The sequence below is a fragment of the Phacochoerus africanus genome, chromosome 2, assembly GCF_016906955.1.
Source record: "Phacochoerus africanus isolate WHEZ1 chromosome 2, ROS_Pafr_v1, whole genome shotgun sequence".
Taxonomy (NCBI): Eukaryota; Metazoa; Chordata; class Mammalia; order Artiodactyla; family Suidae; genus Phacochoerus; species Phacochoerus africanus.
The window spans coordinates 207,565,254-207,593,045 of record NC_062545.1 but is presented as its reverse complement, the minus strand read 5'-3'; the positions used below and the strand labels follow the sequence as shown (position 1 = coordinate 207,593,045).

At 34.9% G+C, this 27,792-nt stretch overlaps 1 protein-coding gene across 3 annotated transcripts in view; it reads left to right on the top strand.

The window, feature by feature from the left end:
• The window catches only part of CNTLN (centlein), a 324,720-nt gene that overhangs the window by 131,558 nt on the left and 165,370 nt on the right, over positions 1 to 27,792 (top strand). For 2 of the 3 annotated variants that reach the window (XM_047767606.1, XM_047767604.1), the window contains exon 8: positions 6,407 to 6,601. The exons of the other annotated variant lie outside the window; for it this stretch is intronic. In XM_047767606.1, the coding sequence (XP_047623562.1) occupies positions 6,407 to 6,601 (195 nt within the window). The remainder of the gene's footprint in view (positions 1 to 6,406; positions 6,602 to 27,792) is intronic. 3 annotated transcript variants of the gene reach the window in all.

The following is a 27,792-nucleotide window of genomic DNA, read 5'->3' as shown; positions in this document are numbered from 1 at the left end:
CTTTTTTACGGCTGAGTAGTATTCTATCATGTATATATACACCAAATCTCCCTAATCCAATCATCTGTCAATGGACTTTTGAGTTGTTTCCATGTCTTGGCTATTGCGAATAGTGCTGCACTGAACATGCAGGTGCATGTGTCTATTTCAAGGAAAGTTTTGTCCAGATATATACCCAAGAGTAGGATTGCTGGGTCTTATGGTAGTTCTATGTATAGTTTTCTAAGGTGCCTCCATACTGCCTTCCATGGTGGTTGTGCCAATTTACATGCCCACCAACAGTGCAGGAGGGTTCCCTTTTCTCCACACCCCCTTCAGCATTTGTTGTTTGTGGACTTATTAATGATGGCCATTCCGAGTGGTGTGAGGTGGTATCTCACGGTAGTTTTGAGTTGCATTTCTCTAATAATCAGGGATGTTGAGCATTTTTTCATGTGTTTGTTGGACGCCTGTACATCTTCCTTGGAAAAATGTCTATTCAGGTCCTTTGCCCATTTTTCCATTGGGGTGTTGGCTTTTTTGCTGTCGATTGTATAAGTTGCTTATATATTCTAGAGATTAAGCCCTTGTCGGTTGCATCATTTGCAACTATTTTCTCCCATTCTGTGAGTTGTCTTTTTGTTTTCTGTTTGGTTTCCTTTGCTGTGCAAAACTTGTCAGTTTGATTAGATCCCATTGGTTTATTTTTGCTCTTATTTCGGTTGCTTTGGGAGACTGATCTGAGAAAACATTCATAAGGTTGATGTCAGAGAATGTTTTGCCTATGTTCTCTTCCAGGAGTTTGATGGTATTTTGTCTTATATTTAAGTCTTTCAGCCATTTTGAGCTTATTTTTGTGCATGGTGTGAGCGTGTGTTCTAGTGTCATTGATTTGCATGCAGCTGTCCAGGTTTCCCAGCAATGCTTGCTGAAAAGACTTTTTTCCATTTTATGTTCTTGCCTCCTTTGTCAAAGGTTAACTGACCATAGGTGTCTGGGTTTATTTTTGTATTCTCTGTTCTGTTCTATTGGTCTGTCTGTCTGTTTTGGTACCAGTACCACACGGTCTTGATGACTGCATTTTTGTAATAATATTGCCTGAAGTTTGGGAAAGTTATGCCTCCTGCTTGGTTTTTGTTCCTCAGGATTTCTTTGGCAATTTTAGATCTTTTGTGGTTTCATATGAATTCTTTGATTGTTTGTTCTAGTTCTGTGAAAAATGTCATGGGTAATTTGATAGGTATTGAATTCAATCTATAAATTGCTTTGGGTAGTATGGCCATTTTTACAATATTAATTTTTCTAACCCAGGAACATGGAGTATCTTTCCATTTCTTTACATCTTCTTTAATTTCCTTGACTAGTGTTTTATAGTTCTCAGCATATAAGTCTTTTACCTCCTTAGTCAGGTGTATTCCCAGGTATTTGAATTATTGGGGTGCAGTTTTAAAAGGTATTATATTTTTGTATTCCTTTTCTAATATTTAATTTTGAGTATACAGAAATGCAACTGATTTTTGAATGTTAATCTAATATCCTGCTATGTTGCTGAATTTGTTGATCAGTTCAAGTAGTCTTTGGATTGAGTCCTTAGGGTTTTCTATGTGTAGTATCAATGTCATCTGCATACAGTGACAGTTTGACCTCTTCTCTTCCAATTTGGATGCCTTTTATTTCTTTTGTTTGTCGGATTGCTGTGGCTAGGACTTCCAGTACCATGTTGAATAGCAGTGGTGAGAGTGGGCATCCTTGTCTTGTTCCAGATTTTAGTGGGAAGGCTTTCAGCTTTTCTCCAATGAGTATTATATTTGCTTTGTGTTTGTCATAAATGGCTTTAATTATGTTAAGGTATGTTCTCTCTATATACCCACTTTGGTGAGAGTTTTTATCATGAATGGATATTGGACTTTGTCAAATGCTTTTTCTGCCTCTATTGAAATAATCATGTGATTTAAATTTTTAACATGTTGAGCACAGAAAAGACGTGAGTCATATTATCATTACCATAACAAATCATTAGTTTCAAACACAAATTACCTACCAAATAATGCTTAGGGCTCCTCTAGAAGAGAAACACCCATCAAGAGAAATAAAAAGAAGCTAGTGTATTTCCTTTCTCTGAGCATTTTGTAGCCATTTATATAAATTACATTAGTTTTTCTGTCTTTGCATGTCATTTATATACTTCTGTATGGTGTAAATATAGAGGAATTGTAAGCATTTTCAACTTCTGGACCATCTAACATGTTTGGGATACTAAATATGTATTTTATCACTTTTTGTTCTACTTAATGATAATTACATGACACAATCTATTATTAATCCAGGAAAATAAGGAGTTAGGTTATACATATTTTTAATTTAAAGTGCATGTTGGATCAGATTCTCTTCTTCTCATTTTCTTCTATAAACATGTAGTTTTCACTGGTAAAATTTATTGTTTCAGAGTAGCAAATAGTAACTTACTAACATGGAAAATTGTATTCTTTGAACAAATTAGTCATTGGGTCATAGAAGTTATACATTTGCAAATTGTTAAGGTAAATAACATATCATCTTGTTCAAAAACACTGATAAAAATATGAGAATAAGAGTACTTCAATCTTAGCCTCTGAAAATTAAAGGACTTGGAGTTTGGGGTGCTCTTTCTGGAGATAACTTACTTTCTATCCCCTAGCAATCCTCTTACTGTTTTTCACTTTAATTTCTTCAATAAAAATAACATGAAGAATAGTAAACATAATAAATTGCTTATGGATTATCACAGTTGATACTTCTAAAGTGTATAGGGGAATGTGTGATTAAAATTTTATAGCCCAAAATCTTATAAAAAATTCTGGTCTATTCCAGATTTTTCGACTATCAGAGGCAAGAAATTGTAGAAAAAAACTTCTGAAACTAATTGTGATTGCTAATAGATAAAAAGGATATCTAATCAGGATGCCTAAAACTATGTAGATGAATGAATTTATTATATTACCTAATTTACTCACTTGATAACTATTTTTTTTTTTTACTCACTCTGCTATTATTATGGGATATGAATAAGATGGTGGCTAACCAGGGAATTGGAACATCCTAAATCTTTGCCTCCTTTGTAAAATCTCCTAGAGAAAAAAAAAAACAATTCTGTTATCCTGAGGTTTTGTCACCAAAAAACTTTTTAGAGATAAAAATAGACAACCTCCTTGAAGGCTTTTCTAGCCAATTTTATTGGTGGACTGGGGCCTAGAATTAATAATGACTGGAAGGCTGTCTTTGCTTTCTTTACTTTTAACTCCACAGCTAAATGATCTTATTGAAAGTGAAGTCCAATCAGCCATCAAGAAAATGGGCAAGTAGGAGATGTATTTTAGGATTAAGAGCTAAGAATGTATTTAAGGAGTAATAGAAAGTTTGTCCCAATTCCTAGAATTAGGCTGATCTAGGTCATCTGTTTCAGGCTTTTTCAGTTCTTTTTTACCTGCAGCTTTGACGGATGCATATTTTTAGAGAATGATAAGATTTGCCTCAGTGTCTTGAGTTGCCCACCCAGACATATGAGATCAAGCCAGGACTTCTGAATAGGAAGAACATCTGCATAAATTGAATGGCAGAGCCAAGTAGAGAACACAAGAAGAGAGATTTTAGTCTTCATTTTAATGGAAGCGAGAAAGAAGGGAGAGAAGAAAAGAGACAAGAAAGGAGACATTAAGACAGAGCCTTCTTACATGAAGAAAGAGGCCCAGGCCTTACATTTGTGAAGGAAGATCCCAAGACATGACACCCAAGAGAAAAATGTACTATATCCGTGGCACTATTGGCTAGTAAATCAGTCCTCATTCCTGATGATGCACTCTTATTATGCCTGCCCTTTGCACAATGGCAAAGAAGCTTGTCAATACTTACTTGTGCTCATAATTCTCAAATATTCCAAATCTGTAAACTTTAAAAAATTATTGAGGTAAATAATTTGAAAACTATGCATTCTTTAATAATATTATGTTCTATATTTTCCTCTAAAGATTTGTGCTGATTAAAAAGTAAAAGCTGGTTCATATTAATAAAGCATATAAAAGAGAAAGGGGTTAAATAATCTTTTCACTGAGTTAGTGACTCTGTATGCTGTTGGCACTCATCCTAGCTTCATTTCTCTGTGGTCAATTTAGCTCTTGTTTCCAAATTTTGCTCTTTTTTTCCTACCCTAAACTCAATCATGAAGGTAGCAGCATGGCACAGGTAGGTCACTATAAGGCCCACCCCGATCCCTTCATTGTTCCTCCAAGCTGTCAGGTTCCTACTCTCTCTTCCCTCCTAGACTCTCCAATGGTATCAGCTGTGGAAAGGACATTGGACATACTCCCTGGTAAAAAGGTAATTGGAAGGGAAAGTTTATATTTACATCCTTTGATTCTTTACAAATCATAAAGACAACCCTTCCTTTTTAAAATTTTTTTAGACTTTGACTATAAAGTGAAGTGGATTATTTAAAGTATCTATAATAATGTAGAAGTATTAATCCTTTACAAAAAATAAGTTATGTTAAACTAATTGAATGTCAGAGGAGTGATTTGGAGGAAATTGTTTTTTGGACAAAGTATATGTCTAAAAAAAAGCATTACAAAAGTGGTTTCACAAATCTTTTTTATTAAAAAAAATTTTTTTTTCCCTTTTACGGCCACTCCTGTGGCATATGAAAGTTCCCAGGCTAAGGGCAGAATCAGAGCTGTGGCTGCAGGACTATGCCATAGCCACAGCCATGTCAGATTCAAGCCACATCTGCAACCTAACACAGAAGGGTTGTGGCATTGCTGGCAGGACTATGCCATAGCCACAGCCATGTCAGATTCGAGCTGCATCTGCAACCTAACACAGCAGAGTTGTGGCAGCGCTGGATCCTTAACCCACTGAGTGAGGCCAGGGATCGAATCCGCTTCCTCACAGACACTAGTTGGGTTCTTGACCTGATGAACCACAATGAGAACTTCATTTTAAACTTAAAAAAAATTAAACTATAGCATACAAACAGAAGAGTACTCTGCCAACTTTTATGTAGTTAAGTTTCTTTCCATGAGGCAAGGCCTACTAATCAAAGATTTTCTGTGTCTTGAATTGGATAAGCAAACCCAAAAACCTACTGTTATTAGCAACACAGTTTTAAGATTCTACCCTTGGGGATTTTGCTTTTCTTTCTTATAAGGTCTCACTATCTCAGTATTAGCTTTTTTTTTTTTTTTAAAGCAAATCTTAATCCTGACGTCATGTTCCCAATGTTGTCAGCAAATACACCTACAAATTTTTTAATGAATATCAACTGAGACAAATTGAATTATTCCTCACTAAGTCACAATTTTAAGTTAGGATTTTCATCAGCAAGTAAGTTTGGGTGTATTGGAGGAATACCATTGTTTACCATATGTGACTGTCTGTATAATACCACTTACGTAACATATGCTGTCTCACAGTTTTAATAAACTCTAGTTTTAAATTTATTTAATTCGTGTTACCTCGAGTTAAAAAGTTAAAATTATCTGTCATGACTTTGGAACACTGATTCTGTTTATCACTCTGTTCAAGGTCTTCAGTGATTTTCCTATTGTCTACTGGAGCAGGTCCATCATCCCTAGTTTGGCCTTCAAAAGTCTTTACCTTCCATCTACAGTCTTATTGCTTAGCTCTTATTATTCCTTCTGCTGCTTCTCCCCAACTTTGGCGGTAGATGCTAATTTACACTAAATGGAAATATATCAGTCAACCTTAATGAACTCTCAAAGTTTTTCTCTTTTTTTTCAAATGTATATATTGAATCCAATTAGGCTGATATATCTTATGTTCCTTTCTGTTTCTTCATACCACTGTACATAATTTTTTAAATATATTTCTTCTATCTTAAGGATGACTCTGTTTTCATTCTCTATAATGCTATCATGGCTCAATTCATGTCCTTTCTTTTTCATCAAGCCCTCCAAGATTAATATAGCTATCTTAAATGTTTGCATCCTCCTTAGAATTTTAGCACATTTTTCCTATATTACAACTGGTTAATAAAACATATTGTATTTTTAACATCATGTGGAGTTTCATATTGATACATTATTATATCATTTAGTTTTCTGTGTGCTTATATATAAATATAAGCCACAGCCACAGCAATGCCAGATCTGATCTGAGTCTGCGACCTACACCACAATTCATGACAATGCCAGATCCTTAATCCACTGAGTGAGGCCAGGGATCGAACCTGCAACCTCATGGTTCCTAGTTGGATTCATTTCCACTGCGCCGTGACGGGAACTCCGATATATATTGTTTTTTTCTCTTAGACTATTGAAGTAACTTGAGGGTGAAAACTGTGTCATATATAGACCATATGTATGATTGAATATATATATATACACAAACATATCTGATTTATTACTAATAAATTGGGATGTATTTTTTGAAACAGCTTTACAATGAGTTACACATTTGTTTTGAAACCACAAAGGCAAGTGAAGCTAAGCTCCGACAAAGTGTTGTTCAACTTCAGGATCAGCTGTTTCAAAAAGAGCAAGAAAATGTTAAATTAAAAGAAAAGCTTCAGGAATCAAAAGAAGCGCTCTGTCCTTTGCCTCAAGAATGTGATTCAGACCACTCAGAACAGGTGAGAGACATTTTCTTAACCTGTTACCTACTATAATATCATATGAAATTGTCTCCTACAATTGACTAAAACACAGATATTTAAATAAATTTGCACATATTAGAATAAACGTGGCAGATACTTTTGCATTGTGCTATTGTTGTGATCTGTAGACATGAATACTATATATATAGAAATACACTGTGTATCTGATATTGGGATGAAACATTTGGCTAATATATGATAATGAAGAGGAAATTAGTAGGGCATGCCCATTTTTATTGAATGGGGTAATGGAATGAAAATAATATTGAATAGGAAGTCTCACAGAGTACTTTCCATAATTTCTGGTGTATGGTAATTAATATCTTTTAGTTCCAATTCTGCCACTACCTTGATAGATGATTTTGAGCAGATTACTTGACTTTTCTACCTATTTTCTGTGTTGTTAAGTGAGGTAGTACAAATGTATAGATAAATGGGTAGGTTCAGGATTCAAATAAACCTGAGATCAAGATATAGCATTATGAGCCCTATAAACTTGAACATATTTCTTAACCCTTTTAGCCAAATTTTCTTCATGAATAAAATTTTGATCTTAATGATATCTTTGTCATAGAGTTTGGTAAGGATTAATGAAATAATGTGTGTCAAGTGCAGAGTTTGTCATATATAAAAATAATCAGTGGTACCTCCTTTAAGTAATTTTCAAGGTAACTTTCAGGTCTAAATATGTACTATAAAAAAATCTTATTCCTATAAATGTATTTGTTTTTAAGACACTTAGTTTTTCTTTAAATTTGAAATTAACATGAGTATATAATTATGAGCTTAAATGTTTATTAATGATCCTTTAGCAGTAATTTTTCAACCCAGAATAGTTTGTCTTGCTAACCACACAAAATTGAGACAACAGTTTTTAAATTTGTTTTGGTAATATTATATTGCATTTTTGGACATCAGGTGCATAGAATTGAATTAGTCTTAAAATTTATATCATGACATAGTTTTATGTTACATGCATATTTATTTTAAGTTTTTTTTTAAATTATTGGTCCCACCAGCTAATCAAAGGATAGGAAATTACTAATAACTTATATCTACTTAAATCCTCCTCTCTTTTCTGGTGCCTTGATTCTCCTACCAGAGTAACCATTAAACTTTTTATCATTTTGATTATTTTTTAGAAAGTTTTATTACATACAAACTTGTGAGGAAATAGATTATTTTTTGGTTTTGTCATTTGTAAAAATGTATCATAATGTGCTTTTGCCTGGGGTTTAGCAATTTTATTTTTCTTTTTAGGGCCCTACCTGCGGCATATGGAGGTTCACAGCCTAGGGGTGGAATTGGAGCTGTAGCTGCTGGCTTACACCACAGCCACAGCAACACAGGATCCGAGCCGCATATGCAACCTGCCCCGTAGGTCACGCCAACGCTGGATCCTTAACCCACAGAGGAGGACCAGGGATCGAACGTGCATCCTCATGGATGCTAGTCAGATTCATTAACCACTGAGCCATGACGAGAACTCTGGGTTTGGCAATTTTGATTCATTGCTGTGTTAAATTTCATCTATGAAGTTTGGTATAACTTCATTTGTTTTTACTGATTTAAAATATCCTATTGTATATGATTATATCATAACTACTTGTCCTTTCTTTTGTAGATGTGTATTATAGTTATTTCCAGTTTTTTACTCTCAGGTGTTATGCTGTAGTTGACATTTGTATAAATGATTCTTAGTACACATGTGCATGCATTTTGGTGAAATACGTATTTCAGAATGGAAATTCTGAATTTAAGTGTGAAAATGTTACTTTCACAAAGCAATGGTCAGTTAGTTTTTAAAGTAGTTTTCATAAATTTTACTCACACCAACAACGTTTAAGAGATTTGGTTGACTCCCATCTTCTTCACTAGTTGGTATTGTCACGCTTAGTTTGTTGACAACTGAATTAGTATAAAGTAATTTAATTTTGATTATCATCTATATATTACTGATAAAATATGTCTTCTAATGATTACTAGCCAAATGAGTGCCCTTCCCTGCAAAATGTCTGTTTGTCTTTTATACATTCTTCTACTGGATTTTTTTTTTTACTGATTTGTGAAAGTTTGTAAAATGTTTTGATATTAATCTCTAGTAAGTTAAATGTGTGACAGTATCTTCTCTCAGTGTTTATCTTGTCTTTTCATTTTCTTTAATGTGTCATATGATGAACAGAAATTCTTAAAGTTAGTGCATTGGTATCTCATTTAAGAAATCCTTCCCTACTCCCAATCCAGAGATATGTGCACCTCTGTTTTCTTCAAAAGGTTTTAAAGCTCTGCTTATGCATTTATATTCACAATTCATTTGGAATTGTGTTTCATGTACAGTATAAAGTAAGGTTACATTTTTATTTATTTGTCTCCAAATAATAGCCAGTTTTTCTGGTTCAACCCATTGAATTATCCCCCTTTTTTTCTTGTATAGTGCTGGGCTCTTTCATATGTATTAGTTCAATATATTTGTGAGTTTCTTTCTAGACTTTGTATTCTCTGTATTACTAGACACTGTTACATCATCTTAATTATTATAGCTTTGTAATGTCTTTATATTTGATAGATTTACTTTCTTACTGTTCTTTAAAGTGTGGTGGCCATGTTGGCAGATAGCACTTAGATATATAACTTTAAGGAAAATTTATAGTTTCATGAAAAACACTGTTGAAATTTTTTGTAAACAATCTTATTGAAGTGCGACATACAGATAGTAAAGTGTACAAACCTTAAGTGTATAATTCAATAACATTTTACAGATTAGCACATCCATATAAATACCACACAGATCAAGATATAGACTATTACCATTATTCAATAAACTTCCTTAGTGGTCCTAATTAGTAGCTACCCTTACAAAGTAACCATTGTTTTGACTTCTATCATCATAGATTAGTTTTGCTGTTTTTGAAACTTACACTATTTCACATTTAAACACTCTATTGCTATGTGTTTTTTTTTGTAAATATCTGTTATCATATTATGAAGTTTTGATCTATTTATATTTTGATGAAAGTCTTTTCATGAACAAGTATTGATTTACACAATGTACCTTTTAAGGTCATGCTATGGGCTTTTCTCATTCTTTTAACAAGGTTAATTACATTGATTGCTTTTCACCTATTAATTCAGTTTTGTACTTTTGACATAAACATATCTTCACTGTAATGTTTTTTATTTTTATATATTATGGAACTCAATTTGCTTATATCTTGCTTAGGATTTTTGCATCTGTATTTATGAGGGATATTGGGCTGTACTTTTTTTGAAGGTTTCTTGTTAGCATTTTTGATATTAAGGTGATGCTAATGTCCTAATATGACTTGCAAAGTATTCTCTCTTTTTCACATCACTAGAAGAGATTGTGTAAGACATATTATTTCTTGCTTATTAAACACTGAATGCTTTCCTTCTAAGATAAGGAACAAGTCATTTTTATTCAACAGTGTACTGGAGAGTCTAACTAGTACAATAAGGCAAGAAACAAATAAAATCATACCAATTAGAAATAAGGAAGTAAAACTCTTTTTATTCACAGAACCTGAGCATCCGTATAGAAAGCCTACTGAGTCTATGATGAAGCTCCTAGAAATAGTAAGTAAATTTAGCAGTGTTGCAAGATATAACATCAGTATTCAACAGTCAATTATATTTCTAAATATTAGAAACACATAATTAGAAATTGAAGTTTAAAAGACCATTTATAATAACATCAAAACTTATGTAATAATTAAGGAAAAATTTGACAAAATATGCACCAGACCTAAACACTGAAGAGTTACAAGACATGCAAAAGTGGAATTAAAAGACAGATTCAGGTGGACAGCTGTGCTAAAATTCATGAATCAGAAGATGCAATATTGTCAAAATATCAGTTCTCTCCAAATTGATCTATTATGTAATCACAATGAAAATTCTAGGAGGCTGTATTTCTTTAGATAAATACAAGCCTATTCTAAAATTTATCGGGAAATACAAGGGAAAAATCTAAAAGACAAATATCAAGTTTCATAAAAAATAAAGTTGGAGGAGTTATACACTGATTTTGAGACATATTTATCAAGCTAAAAAGCCAAGATTGTGTGGTATTGGTATAATGATTGACCAAATAATCGATAGAACAGAATAGAGTCCAGAAAAATACCCACTAAGATATATTGCTTTATAGGAACTCTTGAAATGAGGGTAGTAGAGGTAACTTTGTTCTTTTTCAAGAATGCTCTGTGTATTCTTGCTCTGCTCCTTTTATAGAACTTTTAGTATCAGCTTGTCAATTTTACAAATAATTATTTAGTTAGAAATGTTTCCAATTTCCCTTGTAATGTTGTTTTTACCCCTTTAGTTATTTGGAAGTGTAGTGTTTACTTTTGAAATATTTGTTTTTTTCCCTGTGTATTTTATTTCATTCATTTCTGGTATACTTCTATTATGGTCAGAGATAGTACTCTGTAAGATTACTGTATTTGGAAATTTTATTGAAATTTATTGTATGGCTCAGCATATAGTTTTGATGAATATACTACTTGTACCTGAAAATAATTTGTATTCTGCAGCTATTGGGCAGAGTGGTCCTTAAATATCAGTATTAATTGTCATTGTGGTTGGCAGTGTTCAGATCTTCTGTCTTTAGTGATTTTTATCCTTAATTTTTAAATTAGTTTTTCTATCAGTAGCTGAGAGTTGTTAAAACATTTCAGTATGATTATAGATTTTTCTGTTTCTCCCTTTAATTTTGTCAATTTTTGCTTCATATATTTTAAAGCCGTTTTGTGGTGTTTTATGATTGTCATGTCTTTCTGATTAATTAAACCCTTTGCCATTGCAAAATGTCCCTTTTAACTATACTAATATTCTCTTTATTTGAAATCTAATTTTATGGTGTTAATATAGCCAAACAGTGTATTAATGGCTACATTTTACATGGTAATATGTTTTTCCATCCTTTAAATTTTCACCTATAGGTGTCTTTAACTATGTATTTAAAGTGTACCTGGTTAGATCCTATTTTTTTTATTCCTTGGGACAGTTTTTTCCTTTTCATTGCAGGGTTAATCCATTTAAGTTTAATATAATTATTAATATGGCTGGGTTTAGGTGTACCATATTACCATTTGTTTTCCATTTGACCTGTTTTTTGTTTCTCTGTTTTAGTTTTCTTCCTTCCTTTTGGGTTAATTAACTATATATTTTTCAAAAAAATTTTAAAATGTCACTTTTCCATCTTCTAGACTCCAGTGTTTTTAACAATGTGGGAATTGTTTTTATTGTTCACTTAAATGTCATCTGTCAGTTTTGTCTGACTTTTTTTCCCCAGTATTTTACCTTTGGTTTTAGGCATTTTAACTATGATATTCTCAACTGTGATTTTCATTGCAGTCATCCTTGCAGTTTGATAAGCTTCTAGATTTTTGTAAATAATATTTTTTTTTACTGAATTGAGGAGGTTTTTGATGTTATTTTCTCCTACATTTTTCCAACTTCTCTCTTTTCTCCTTTTGAGATTCCCATTTCACTTATGTTAGACTTTTCCGTGTTCCAAAAATCAATGTCTCTCTTTATTTTTTCGATCTTTTCATCTGTATTTTTTAGATTATATAATTTATTTTAATTTTTATTCCAGTTAACTGACATTTCTGTTATCTTCAGTTTTCTATTGTTTTTTCTGTTAATTATTCTTCAGATATTGTTTATTTCTGTTCCAGATTTTTTCATTTGAATTATTATTATAAATATGTATATATCTGTGGAGTTTTTCTATATGCTAATATCTTACATATTTTTCTTTATGTCTCTATTATAGTATTTAAAATAGATTCTGTAAAATCATTATATTTTAAGAGTTCCTGTTGTGGCGCAATGGAAACGAATCTGACTAGTATCCATGAGGATGAGGGTTTGATCCCTGGCCTCACTGGGTGGGTCAGGGATCTGGCATTGCCATGAGTTGTAGTGTAGCTTGCAGATGTGGCTCGGATCCTGTGTTGCTCTGGCTGTGATGTAGGCCGGCAGCTGTTGCTCCGATTCCACCCCTAGCCTGCTAACTTCCATATGCTGTGAGTTCAGCCCTAAAAAGCAAAAAAAGATCATTATATTTTAATTATATCTTTGGGTCTCCTTGGATTTAATGACTTAGTTGTTTTCCTTTGCTTTTGAATATTGGTCATATATTAATGTTTTCTCTATGTCTAATAATTTTGGATTATTTATATAGTAATAGATATTTTAGAGAGACTCTGGTTTCTGTGGTATTACTCATAAGTTCTGAGCTGTCTTTCTCTCTCTTCTTCCCTCCCACTCCCTCTTCTCAGTATTTAAATAAGTTAGACTTAAACTCCAAGCCTTGTTTTCCTTCGTGTGGAAAGAGGTGAATTGCTTTCAAGTTATTTTAACTTTATCTGGATTGCTTAGAAGTCTGCACAGTGTGTGAATGCTTCAGCTGTCAGTCATAGTTTTGTATAATTTTGGCTTTCACTCTTCTGGAATTTCTGTTCTTTCTAGCTGCTGTGGTAGATCCGAACTTTGTCCTTTTTTTTTTTTGTCTTTTTGCTATTTTTTTTGGGCCGCTCCTGCGGCATATGGAGGTTCCCAGGCTAGGGGTCAAATCGGAGCTGTAGCCACTGGCCTACGCCAGAGCCACAGCAACGCAGGATCCGAGCCGAGTCTGCAACCTACACCACAGCTCACGGCAACGCTGGATCGTTAACCCACTGAGCAAGGGCAGGGACCGAACCCGCAACCTCAAGGTTCCTAGTTGGATTCGTTAACCACTGCGCCACGACGGGAACTCCTGTCCTTTTTGTTTGTTTGTTTTGTTTTGTTTTGTTTTGTTCTTTAGTTTTTTTTAGACTGCACTCACGGCATATGGAAGTTCCCCAGCTAGAGGTCGAATCGGAGCTTCAGCTCCTGGCCATAGCCACAGCCTACAACAACCAGGATCTGAGCCATGTCTGTGACCTACACCATAGCTCAAGGCAACACAGGATATTTAACCCATTGAGCAAGGCCAGCGCTCAAATCCACATCCTCATGGTTACTAGTCATGTTTGTTACTGCTGAGCCACAATGGGAAGTCCCTGTCCTATAGTTCTTTAAGCCAGTAAAATTACAAGTTTCTATTGGAATTCTAGCCTCCCCACATCATGTCTGTTATGAAACTCTTTCAGATAAAAATTCACAAAACTGAGAAACTTAGTGTTATTGTTTTCCCAGTATCGGTTCTTATCTAGATTGTTCTTGTGTTTGACCATTTTCTGTTGTCTTCAGGCAGCGTTTTTTTTATATTTATTTATTTTTCATTTTGCTCAGAGTTTAAAAAGTTATTTGAAGGAGATTTAATCTGATAGGAATCTTCTCAACTGATGGAACTTCCCACTCTTTTGGCTTTTTAGAGTATATTTTAAATAACCTACTTAACATCAGAGTGTATTTAATTTTTTATACAAGGAACTGAATACATTCTAACTTTTATTTCCTCACTTACTTTTGAAAGTTCTTAATTTTTTTTTGTTTGTTTTTTTTTAGGGCTTCACCCACAGCATATGGAAGTTCCCAGGCTAGGAGTCGAATTGGAACTGTTGCTTCTGGCTTACCATAGCCATGGAAATGTGAGATGCAAGCTGTGTCTGCGACCTGCACCACAGCTCACAGCAATGTCAGATCCTTAACCCACTGAGCAAGGCCAGGGATCGAACCTGCATCTTCATGGATACCAGTTGGGTAACAGTACTAGTAGTACTAGTACTATGATCCATGAGGATGCGGATTTGTTAACCACTGAGCCATGACAGGAACTCCCCAGTTCTTCATTCTTTTCTTCAATTCTGTTTTCCTCTAGGATCTTTTGCCTTCAGCATTAAGCACTTTTTAAAGCATTTTGTTTAGTGAGAGTTTGCTGAAAGTGAATTCTCTCTCTCTCTCTCTCTTTTTTTTTTTTTTTTGTCTTTTGTTGTTGTTATTGTTGTTGTTGCTGTTGTTGCTATTTCTTGGGCCGCTCCCGTGGCATATGGAGGTTCCCAGGCTAGGGGTTGAATCGGAGCTGTAGCCACCGGCCTACGCCAGAGCCACAGCAACTCGGGATCCAAGCCGCGTCTGCAACCTACACCACAGCTCACGGCAACGCTGGATCGTTAACCCACTGAGCAAGGAGAGGGACCGAACCCGCAACCTCATGGTTCCTAGTCGGATTCGTTAACCACTGCCCACTGCGCCACGACGGGAACTCCGAATTTTCTCATTTTATTTTTATTAGAGAATATCTTTTTTGCCTTCATTTCTGAATGATATTTTCTAGGTAGATAGAATTGCAGAATCTTTTTCTCTCTGTGTTTTAAGGATGATAGGGGTTGTCCTCTGGCTTCCATATTTTTGAGTTGAAGAAGCAAGTTAGCTCTCTCTTGCTTCTTTGAAGGAAACTTTTTCATGCTCTGACATTTTTCTCAGTTTTTTTTCCAGCAGTTTCTATATGATTTGTTTAAATGTGATCTTTCTGATTTATTTGTGCTTTAGAGTTTATAAAGTTTTTTCTTTATATGATTTTCTTCATTCTTCTAAAAGTCTTGCTTAAAATCCCTTCCAATATGGCTCTGTGTATTCTTTCTCTCCTGTCCTCGTGAGATTTCAATTACATACATATTAGACCTTGTCACTATGTGCCGTATATTTTTTGACTCATATTTTCAAAAGGTTTTTTTTTTTCTCTTTGCTTCAACCTTCGTGCTTTGTTTAGTTCACTCATTTTGTCCTTTATTATGGGTAATAGGACATAATTCTTAAAGATAGGGTATATTCTATTTTTGTTGAGTGGAGTGTCCTGTTTGGGTGCTCTGTTTGTCTTGCAGTGTTCTTCAAGTCTTACATTTCCTTGTTCATCTTCTGTTAGGTATTTTGTCCTTTATTTGTCTGTTTCTCACTTCAGTCCTGTCCATTTTTGCTTCATGTATTCTGGGGCTCTGCTGTTAGGTGCATATATATTTATACTTGGAATAACTTATTTTAGGATTTATGTATCATTTTAAAATGTCATTTTATAGTGACAATTTTTGTCTTAAAGTCTGTTTTGTCTGATTTTACTTGTTTTAATTTCCTCCTATTTTTATTGTGATGTAATTAATATATAACACTGTGTTAGTTTAAGGTGTACAACATAATTGTTTTATATATGTATATATATATCAAAATGATTACCACAATAAGTTTAGTTAACATCTTTTACTTCACACAATTACAATTTTTTTCTTTTGATGAGAATTTTTTTTTTTTTGTCTTTTTGCCGTTTTCTTGGGCCACTCCCATGGCATATGGAGGTTCCCAGGCTAGAGGTCAAAATTGAATTTTCTGCTGGCCTATGCCAGAGCCACAGCAACACGGGATCTGAGCCACATCTGGGACCTGCACCACAGCTCATGGCAAAGCTGGATCCTTAACCCATTAAGCTGGATCCCACGAGGGATCGAACCCGCAACCTCTTGGTTCCTAGTTGGGTTCGTTAACCACTGAACCATGACGGGAACTCCCAGTTTTTAGTATTTTTGACAAAACATGTTAAACATCATAGAACAATAATAATTTAGGTTCTTCTGATCTAAGGTATCATCTAAATTCAATGTTTCCCTTTGGCTTTTTGTCTGGATAATTTATCCACTGTTGAAAGTGGGGTATTGAATCCCTTACTGTTATTATATTGTTATATATTTCTCCCTTCAAGTCTGTCAGTTTTCCCTTTTATGTTTAGATGCTTCTTTGTTGGGTGCACAAATATTTACAAATGATATATCTTTGTGTTGTATTGACCCCTTTATCATTATATAATGAACTTACTTTTCTCTTTTTTGCAGTCTTTGGATAGAAGTGTATTTTAGAATATAATTATAGCTACCCCCACACATTTTTGTTTCGATTGCATGGAATTATCTTTTTACATCTCTTCACATGTGAAATTCAGACGGTGTGACTTTAAATTTGAAGTGTGTTGTTGTTGTTTTTTTCTTTTGTCTTTATAGCGCCACACCCGCAGCATATGGAGGTTCCAAGACTAGGGGTCTAATTGGAGCTGTAGCTGCCAGTCTCTATCAGAGCCACAGCAACGCCAGATCCAAGTTGCATCTTCGACCTACACCACAGCTCACGACAATGCTGGATCCTTAACCTACTGAGTGAGGCCAGGGATCAAACCCACAACCTCATGGTTTCTAGTCGGATTCGTTTCTGCTGCACCATGACAAGAACTCCTGAAGTGAGTCTGTTTTAATGTTGTAAGTACCATATAGTTTGGTGTTTTTTTTTTTTTTTTTTTTTTTTTTTAATCTGTTCGACTACTTGCTTGTCCTCTTCTCTTCTCTTCTCCCTTCATCCTCTCTTCCTTCCTTCTTTTGTCTGCATCCATGGCATGCAGAAGTTCCTGCACCAGGGATGGAACCCATACCTTACCATCGACCTGAACGACAGCAGTTACAACCCACTCATCCACAAGGGATCTTCTATTCTAAATCTTTTGATATAGAGAATTAAATGGACAATTTAGTCTTTTTATCTCCAAGGAATTATTGATATTTACTGACTTGCAATTGCTATTTTGTTAGTTGTTTTCTGGCCCTTTTGAGATTGCTTTGTTCCTTTTTTCTTTTTGTCTCTTTCTTTGTGATTTGATAGTTTTCTGTAGTAGATGCTTATTATCTCTCTGTATTTTGTGTATCTAGTATAGATTTTGATTTGTGATTATCATTAGGCTTATAAAACATCTTATTTTTCTTTGTTTTTCAGCCTCGTCTGTAGCATGGGGACGCTCCCAGGCCAGGGATTGAATCTGAGCTGCAGCTGTAGTTTATGCTACAGCTGCGGCAATGCTGGATCCTAACCCACAGTACTAGGCTAGGAATCAAAGCCACACTGCCTCAGAGACAACACTGAATCCTTAATCTGCTGTACCACAGAAGGAACTCCATAAGCATCTTTTATTTATAACACTTTATATTAAGCTGATAACAACTTTAGTTAGAACACTTAGTAACGTTCTGTATTTTTATTTGCTCCCCACTTTTTATGTTTTTGATATCAGAATTTATATATCCCTTAGCTAGTTATTGTAAGTTATTATTACTACTTTTGTGTTTTAACCTTCATACTGGATTTATATGATTTATATTCCATCTTTACAAAATTAGGGTATTTGAATTTAACTACATATTTTTTACCAGCGAGATTGATACTTTTGTATCTTTTCCTTTTATTAATTATCATCCTTTCGTTTCAGCTTTAAGGAAAACCTTTAACATTTCTTGTAAGGCTGGTCCTGGTGATGAACTCTTTCAGCATTTGCTTCTCTGGAAACCTCGTTATCTCTCCTTCAATTCTGAAGGACAACTTTATGGGTAGAGTATTCATAAGTGGCAGTTTTTTTCTTTCACCATTTTCCACATGCTGTGCCACTCCCTTCTGGCTGTAAAGTTTTTGCTGAAAAATCTGCTCATAGTCTTATGGGGATTCCTTTGTACCTAACAAGTTGTTTTTGTCTTGCTGCTTTTTTGTTTTTGTTTTGCTTTTTAGGGCCACACCTGCAGCACATGAAAGTTCCCAGGCTTGGGGTCAGATCAGAGCTATAGCCACTGGCCTATGTCATAGCCACAACAATGCCAGATCCAAGCTGTGTCTGTGTCCTACACCACAGATCATAGCAACGCTGGATCCTTAACCCACTGAGCAAGACCAGGGATTGAGCCTACATCTTCATGGATTCTAGTCGGGTTTGTTAACTGGTGAGCCATGAAGGAAACTCCTGTCTTGGTGCCGTTAAGATTTTCTCCTGTCTTAACTTTTGACAATTTAATTACAATGTGTTTTTATATGAGTCTCTGTGCTCACCTATTTGGAACTCTCTGGGTCTCCTGGAACTGGGTGTCTGTTTCCTTCTCAGATTAGGGAATTTTCTTTTTCTTCATTTTTTATTTCCCCTGCCAGGCCAGAGATCATATCTGAGCTTCAGTCATGACCTAAGCTACCACTGTGGCAACCTGAATCCTTAACCCACTGTGCCAGGCAGGGATCAAACCTGCAACCCAGTGCTCCCAAGAGGCCACCGATCCCATTGAGCCACAGTGGGAACTTCAAGCTTAGGGAATTTTTCAGTCAATTTTTCAGTCTCCCTCTTTTCTCTTTCTGGGATTCCTGTAATGTGAATATTATCCTACTTGATGGTATCCCATAAGTTCCTTAAGCTATCTTCACTCCTTTTCATTCTTTTTTTTTTCTTTTGCTCCTCTGATTGGACAAATTCCACTCCTCTGTCTTTTGAGTTTGCTGATCCTTTCTTTTGCTTCATCTAATCTTCTGTTGAATTGTTCTGGTGTATTTTTCGGTTCAGTTGATGTATCTTTAGCTCTGTAGTTTGTTTATGGCTATTATTTTGAGTTCTTTTTCAGGTAAATCACTTACCTCCATTAAGATCTATTTCTGGGGTTTTATATTGTCCTTGCATTTTGAATATATTCCTTGTTTTGTTGTTGTTGTTGTTTTCATTTCCCTTGACTCTATGTTAGTTTCCACACATTAAATAAAACAGCCACCTCTCCTAGACAGAAGTGGAGTCAGGAGGTGAAACTTGACTCACCTGATGCTAGCTTTTGATTATCTCTCAGACTTTTCTGATTGTCAAAACATCCTTCTTTATTCTTGGCTCCCAGTAGTTGAGAGTGTGCTGAGATCTGTCAGTGCCCCGTAAGGGAGGATTTCAGTCAGCACCCATATGCAAACTCCTAGGAAGTCAGACCCTCAGGCAGCCGCTTTTGAAGTATGCACATAGACCTCTTTCAGAGACTGATAGAAGAACATTTCTTTCTGCTCCCTCTCTACTAAGCACTTGAAGGATAGCCAGTTAAGAACTGTTTCTGTTTGCTACCATCCTATTGGACCCATGGATGCAAACCACACTGGCCACCAGAGTCAAGTGATAAAGAGGGGCATTCCCTGGGCAGCAGCTGCAAAACCTAGGGCACAAGATATGTTCACAAATCTTCTTTCAGGGAGATACTGGTGACCTGAGTATGGCAGAGGGAGTATGAAAATGGCACCCATTGGCTTAGGCTGGCAACTTGTACTCATACAATTGCGAAAGCTCAAGCTGGCTGTGGGTGTGGCTCTAGATTCTGGTATGGGCTAAGTGAGGTTTATGAAACTGGTGTCTTATAATTGTGTAACAGCAGAAAGGGTGGCTTGATGTGCTTCCTGGCTTCAGCAGGACTTAGGGGAGGTGGTGCAGATGGAGTGGAGAGGAACTCAGGCTGCTGGCACCAGCTAACTCAGAAACCTGTGGAACAAAATCTGTTGGGATCTGCAAGGATCCTCAGTGAATTCGTGGCTTCATCAGTGGTGAACTCTGCTGAGATTGTCTGCAGAGCAGATGTCTGTGAACTACCCATCACTCTGTTGCCTATCTGCTAAAAATATCTGTGCTTTTCTTCTCTGTTACTAGCTGGCTCAGTATGTCTCAGCTTTGCTGGTTGGAGTGGGGTGAAACTGAAGCTGAACTTTTGTATGTGCTTCAAGAGGCTGTAGAAGCTGGTTATTCATTTTGCTCTTTCTTTCTTGGTGAAAGGAAATTTTTCTAGCTTGGATGTTCCTTCCTGGTGCTAAACAATGTTGGCGTATAGTCTGGAATGATACAGGCAAAATGAAGTTGTCTTTCTTCTTTTTATGAAGTTATTTGGTTATTTGTTCCATTGTGTTGCTAAAACTTACTAAGTGTACCCTAATGATCTCCTGGTGCTGTTTTTGTTCTTGGAGCACCTGTTAAGTAGTTGAACTTTGTGGGCAGACGGGGAAGCTACCTTCTCCTATGTCACCTTTTTTTCCCCACCAGAATCGTTACTTCCTTTTAATACATGTGTTTTAGTGTACCAGGTTACTCATACTATTAGCGAAGTTATGCTTCTGGAGTATTAATTTCAAGGGATGTAACAATAAGTCATGAAATTTATTGTATATGTAAATTTCAGCTTAGGATTTATATGTATATATAACTTGGCCATTTTTCTTCCAAATTTCCAAAATTTAGCTAAGCATATTTCTCCTCTTTCTGTGGCATAGTTTGAATGGATTCATTCCAGGCAATGAAGACATAATATCCAGTGATTATGTATCCCATGCCTTTAAAATTATGATTGTTAACAGAGAAAAGTGACAAATAATAACTGTTGATAAGAGTGATTTTTCAAAAAATATAGATTTATTTAATCCTTTTTGTAATAAATATTAGTATTTTATATGTAAATTAAATAATTTACATTAAAAAGTATTGTGATATATTTTATGTTTATAAGGAGTGGAGTATATATACTCCCTATATTTTTCAGAATCTGACCTAGGCTTTCCTAAGTCTGCATCAATTAATTGCGGAGTGCTATTTGTTATCTCTTGAGCTTGATTATTAGATTCATTAGTGGGGTAATTAAGACAGGTATTATTAAGTATATTTAAATTTATGTATAAATGTATAAAACATATTTATATGTTTTTTGTAAATATTAAGTGCTAGAATGGCATACTGGATACAGCTGTGAAATAAAGGTTTTCAGGAGTGGTCAGTTGGGTATTTACATTCACCTTTGAGGAAATTCAGGCTGAGGCAATGAAAGAGAAAATGATTTTTCTATTCCTGCTCTTTGTAACTGGAGTTTGAAAGTAAGATGGGTGAATACTAGTTAGATATTGTTGAATATGCTTCTCTGGATGAAAATTTTTGTGTAGCTAATGAGATGACCTTAAGATACATACATTTTATGGACTGATTAAATAATGACTCTTCTATTATATGGAAGACTGATGTAGATGTTTAAAAATAGGATTTTGAAATGAAAGTTGATTTTTCATGTATTAAGGACATTTTCATTAAAATATTATAGTCAAATACAGTTATCATCCTATTTATCAGAACTCTTTATTAATTTATATACCTAAACATATTTTACAAATAATTGATGATATCCTACCGTGTATTAGGCACTGTTGTTTGTGATAGGAAACTATAGAGGACAAAACCCGGTCTTTGCACTCATGGAGCATACATTCAATGGATGACTCAAAATGCTACCAATTAGTAACATATCCTTCTTAATGTCAATACTAAAACTCTTTTTCAGGATGCAGTCCAACTAGACTTATTTATCCATCCATCCGTCCTTCCATCTATTCATTCATTATTCAGTTATATAGTCAATATTTATTAAACTCTTGTATTCTAGGTAATAGATTTAGTGCAAATAAGACAGTCTGTTCTTATGAATCTCATTAATGGCTATACAGATAGGAAAATATTATAAAATGTATTATAATGGAAACATGAATAAAGTATGAGTTTGTGGAAAGACGCTTTGCAGAGAGAATGTATATGTAGAGGAGTAGGGATGCCAAACTTTTCACAGAGAAAGTAGAATATGTCAGTTTGAAAATTATTTAGGAGTTTCTATATTCTTATAAGAAGTGAATTAGCATAGGGCCAGATTGAGAAAAGTTGTGGTGCATCTTGGCTATTGAGAATAGTCTAAGTGAGTGCTTCTCAGATTTGAATATGCATCTAAGTGACATGGAGTTGGAGGTAGGTGGCATTGTTGTAAAACAGTTTTTGATCTGGATGTAGTAGGTCTGGATTGGGGTCCGAGATTCTGCATGTCTTATACCTTCTCAGATGTTGCTATTGTAGCTGATCCAAAGACCATCCTTGATTATAAAGAGAGTGAGCAAATGTATTATACAGTTGAGGGGAAATAGTAGGAAGATTTTCTTCTTTCTTACATTTTTCATATCCTTAAATATTTTTTTCAAATGCTTATAGTAGTACTTCTCAGTGCATGATTTTGGGTGGGAGTATATTTATAGAGTAGTAAATAACACCCTAAATTATTTAATCTATGTCTCTTATTTGTGTTGCTTTGAACAATTTACTTAACTTCTCTGAGTCTCAGTTTCATCATTTGAAAAATGGATATTATAATACGACTTACCTGTTAGGAACTTTTTTGAGGATTATAGGAGGTAATACATGGTGGACATTTAGAGCAATAAATCTTAGGTCCTAAAAAAACACTTCTTTGGCAAATTTGAAGGATTTTTTCTGTATCGGTGGTGACTTGTCTTCTCTTTTTCCTGATCTCACTTATAATCTGAATTATTGGTAAGCCAGCTGACAGTGTTTGCCATAGAAAAGGACAAAGCTAATTGGTTCATATGGGATTGAAACTTGTGACCTTTGATTTCCTAGCACCCTGCTCTTAACTAGCTGAATTTAGAATGGCTGCCTATTCTTATCTCAGAGTGATTGTTTGTTTTCCATGTGGAAGTGCTGTTTCTTGCCTTGGAGGAATATCTTGCAGTCAAGGACAAGAGAGATACCTAAGCCTTAAAATTACTATATTTATCTGTGAATGAGATACACTCCTTGTGGCTAACAGCAGATCACAAGGTTGTTCATTTTAACCAGAGGATTGTTAATTTTTATTTCTTTTCACTGATACTCTAGTCCTTCCTTCCCAAGTGGTAGTGAATTGTCTTTTTGTATATTGTTTTACCTTATGTTCTCATTCTCTTTTCAAAAATCTTCAGCACTAAATATTTGAAATCTACAAAAAAGTAAATGTAATGAGTGTATAACTAACTGTCTGCAGTATTCTCGATGCTACCTGTGTGTGTCTCTCTAATCCCATCTTACTTCTTGTCCCTAAAGATAATCACGTTCTTGGACTTGTGTTTATTAATTCCTTCCTATAAACTATGTTTTGGGAGGAGTTCCCGTCGTGGCACAGTGGTTAACGAATCCGACTAGAAACCATGAGGTTGCGGGTTCGATCCCTGCCCTTGCTCAGTGAGTTAACAGTCCGGCGTTGCCGTGAGCTGTGGTGTAGGTTGCAGACACAGCTCGGATTCCGCCTTGCTGTGGCTCTGGCGTAGGCTGGTGGCTACAGCTCTGATTGGACCCCTAGCCTGGGAACCTCCATATGCCGCAGAAGCGGCCCAAGAAATAGCAAAAAGACAATAAATAAATAAATAAATAAACTATGTTTTGTTAAATAATATTATGGTTTTGTTTTTTGTTTTTTTGTCTTCTTGCCATTTCTTGGGCTGCTCATGCAGCATATGAAGTTTCCCAGGCTAGGGGTCTAATCGGAGCTGTAGCTGCCATCCTACGCCAGAGCCACAGCAACGTGGGATGAGCCGCATCTGCGACCTACACCACAGCTCACGGCAATGCCAGATCGTTAACCCACTGAGCAAGGCCAGGGATCGAAACTGCAACCTCATGGTTCCTAGTCGAATTCGTTAACCACTGCACCACGATGGGAACTCCAAATAATGTTATTTTTTATATTGCTTTTTAATTTAAACCTTAGCCATACCGTACTCTATGTATATTGTACTTTGCAATTTCTTTGAATTTTATTTTTGTAGGATAACTTATTGAAGCATAGCTATAATTCTTTTCTCCTTCTGTGCAAGAGTCTATTGCATGAATAAGCTACAATTTATCCACTCTTCTTTTCAACGAACATTTTTTGTTTTAACTTTTTAACTATGGGAATATTCACACATTCCTGCTGTGAACTTTCTAGTACATGCCTCCTGGCACACATATGCAAGACTTTCTCTAGGATATATTGCTAAGGGTGAAATCACCTGCCATGAATATGCAAATATTCAGGCTTACAAGAAAATGCCAAATTATTTGCCAAAGTGGCTGTTTCAAATTATAGACTTCTTAATTGCATTCCTAAGAGATAGAATGATTTCTCATTCTTGTTTCATTTTTTATTTCTTTGATATCTAATGAGCTTGAGCATCTTAGGTTTATCTTATGTGCAATACCTGTTTGTGTCCTTTGCCAGTTTTTCTGTTAAAATATTTACCTCTTTGTTGAAATTCTTTATTTTGGAAACTAATCTTTGGTTATTATTTAATATAATATCAGCTTCTGTGTTACATAAACCATAAATCTTCGAGGCTTAACATGACTTATTTCTTATTTATATAACAGTTCAATGTTATGTTACTTGGATTTTCAACTTCCAAGCGGTGATTTAGAGATCTAGGTTCCTTTCATTTTTTGGATCCACTAGCTTTAAATGTGGCTCCCAGAGCTGTGCTGGAATCATCGCTACTCTAGCCAGGAAGAAAGGGAAAAGGTCCTAGAGAATCACATTTAGGAAGAAGTTTTTATTAATAAGACTTAGAAATGGTACATAACATTCTGCTGGCATGTCATTGGTCATAACTCAGTTATTTGGCCACATGTTATCTAACTGCAAAGAAGATTGGGAAATATGTGCCCCCAAATATTGGGAGATATGTGTCTATTTCCCTAAAGAGGAAGTGAGTTTGGAGATCAACCAACATTCTGAACTATCAATTATGATTGTTGCAAATATCTTCTTGCTTATGGCTTTTATTTTTCCTTATTCTGTGGTGTCTTTTGAAAAATGAAGTTTTCATTGTAATATTGTTGAATTGCTCAGTATTTTCTCTTCAATTTAGTGCTTATTCTGTCTTGTTTAAGAAATTCTATTGTTCCCTGGTGGCCTAGTGGTTAAGGACCTGGTGTTGTCACTGCTGTGGTGCCAGTTAGATCCCTTGCTGGGAAACTTCCACAAGCTGCAGGTGCTGCCAAACAAAAGCAGTCCTAGGTTATTTTGAACTTATAAAGATTTTCCTGTATTTTCATCAAAGTGTATAGTTTTGACTTCCACATATGAGTCTTTAATCTATGCAATAGTTATTTTTATTTGCTCTGAAGAAAATTCATCAATTTAAAAAAATATGGTTATTAATCTTAGTACTACATATCGTGCTAATAATCACTCCACTTCTCAGTGATCTACAATGTCATCTCTGACATTTATTAGTACATCTATGTATGGGTTCATATTTAAGTGGGTCCATTTACTTTGGGTAATTTTTAAAAAATCTCTGTAATAACAACACTGTATTAATTATTGTAGCTTTATAGTGAGTCCTGATAACTCATATGACAGGTGTTTTTACCATATTCTTCTCCAACAGTGTTTTCAATAATGTTGGTCCTTTGCTCCTCAATATAATGTAACTAGCTATCAAGATCCCTGAAAAAATCTGGAGTTCCCACTATGGTGCAGTGGGTTAACGATCTGGCTTGTCTGTGTGGCATTGCCAGTTTGATGTCCGGCCCAGGTTTCAGGATCTGGTGTTGCCGCAGATGTGGCATAGGTCACAGATGTGCCTCTGATTCAGTCCCAGATCTGTGAACTTCTATATGTTGCGGGTGAGGCCGAAAAAGGGGAAAAAAAAAAATCCCTGAAAAATGTTGTGGAGATTAATTTGAGACTGTTATTTTTGTCATTTTAAATGTTTCTATTCTCATATATGCTACGTCTCCTTCAATTTAGGTCTTTTTTAATGTATTTAAATAAAGTTTTATAGTTTTATTCACAGAGATCTTATATTTCTTTATAAGATATGTAATATGTAATGTCTCTTCTTAGATTCTGAGTAGTTTACATTTTTGTTGCTCTTTTAGCTGCTTGCATTTTTATTAAATTTTCTGTTTCTTGTATATAGCAATGCAGTTGATTTTTAAGTGTTTATCTTATTTTCAGCAACCTCACTAATCTCTTAATAATTCTAATATTTGTTTAAATCTTTCGAGTTTTATGTGTAGACTGTTCAAATGATGGCAGTTTTATTTCATCTTGAAAAATCCTAATGTCTTACACTGATCTTAAATGTTTTACCATAAAAAAGTTCAATAGAAGTGGTGAGAATGAGTGTCTTTGTCTTGTTCCTAATTTTAAAGGGAATATTTTGCCATGGACTGTGAAGTTATCAGGTTAAGGAGCCGCTTAATAAACTAATATCATAAATGGTGATCAATTTTATCAAATGTCTAACCTTTTGATACCTAGGATATTTCCAACCTTTTGTGTGCTGCTTTATTCATTCTACTGATTTATTTTTGTTTTTAAAATCTGTATTTGTGTCTGAAATTGGTCTGTTATATAACTTCTCGTACTGTCTTTACCTGGTTTTGCTAATAAGAGGACCCTCATACAGTGAGGTATTCTTTAGAAGGAATTAGAAAATTGGACTGTTAAGATGACAGATTTACTCAGAGTACAGTACAGAGATACAGCTTGAGGGGGGACTGTGGAAGAGGTAAGTGGACATGGAGAAGAGAGTGAGAGTCTATAAAAGGTGAGATAGAGAATAGAGAGGTGGCACTAAACTCTTTAGCTGTATTTTGTGTTTTTTTTTTTTCAAATCTGCCAGTTAATTTCACTTTAAATCTGCAAACTTGTTACTGGTTCACTTTTTGGTTTTAAACCTTTTCTTTTTAAAAATAGTTCATAATTTGCTTGAGAGTAGGACAATTTCATGGAAAACTCTCATTGACATGATAAGTTAGGGCTCTTATGGCGACTCACATAAATTAGGTTAAAAGGCCAAATGAGGTTAGATTTAGTGAATTCAAGGCAGATAGTGGTGGCAGGTAGTGTATTTGGGGATAGAGAAGGCTTTGCCTAGGGTTCCTTATTGACAACTGTAGATAGAGGTGAGAAGATCTATGGAAATTAAGTCTTAGCCCCAAAGCTTGGCTTTTCCTTCAGCCCTACATGATGGTAGAAGAAAACCTAAGGGAGGCATGGTCTTAGACCTGCATGTGACTCTTTGTGTGTATAAAAGGTATCAAAAGTAAATAGAGAATATATATTTTGTATAATTAGAATTATACAGCATATAAATTTGTATCCTGCTTGTACGTTACTATTTTGTTATAATATGATTAAATGTTTGAAGATATTTTTATGACTGCCCAATAGTCCAATAAATGAATGTTAACCTTTTTTTTTTTAACCTAAATATTTCCATTCTCTGGACACTTATCTTAATTCAATATTTTTTATATCTTCTGATTTTATGCTATGATGAACATTTTCATTTCTCTGTCATTATTTTTATCACTTGTTTCTTTGGGATGAGTTCTTAAAAGTAAAATCCCTATGTTAAAGATTATGAACCTCAGGCTTTGGGATATATACCATGTGTGCTTAAGCAACATTCTAGAAGGATTATACCAAATTATCTTCTGACATAATATGAGAGTACCCACTTTTTATAATCTTGCAAGATTTATTACCATCTAAAGACAGCCTTGTTAA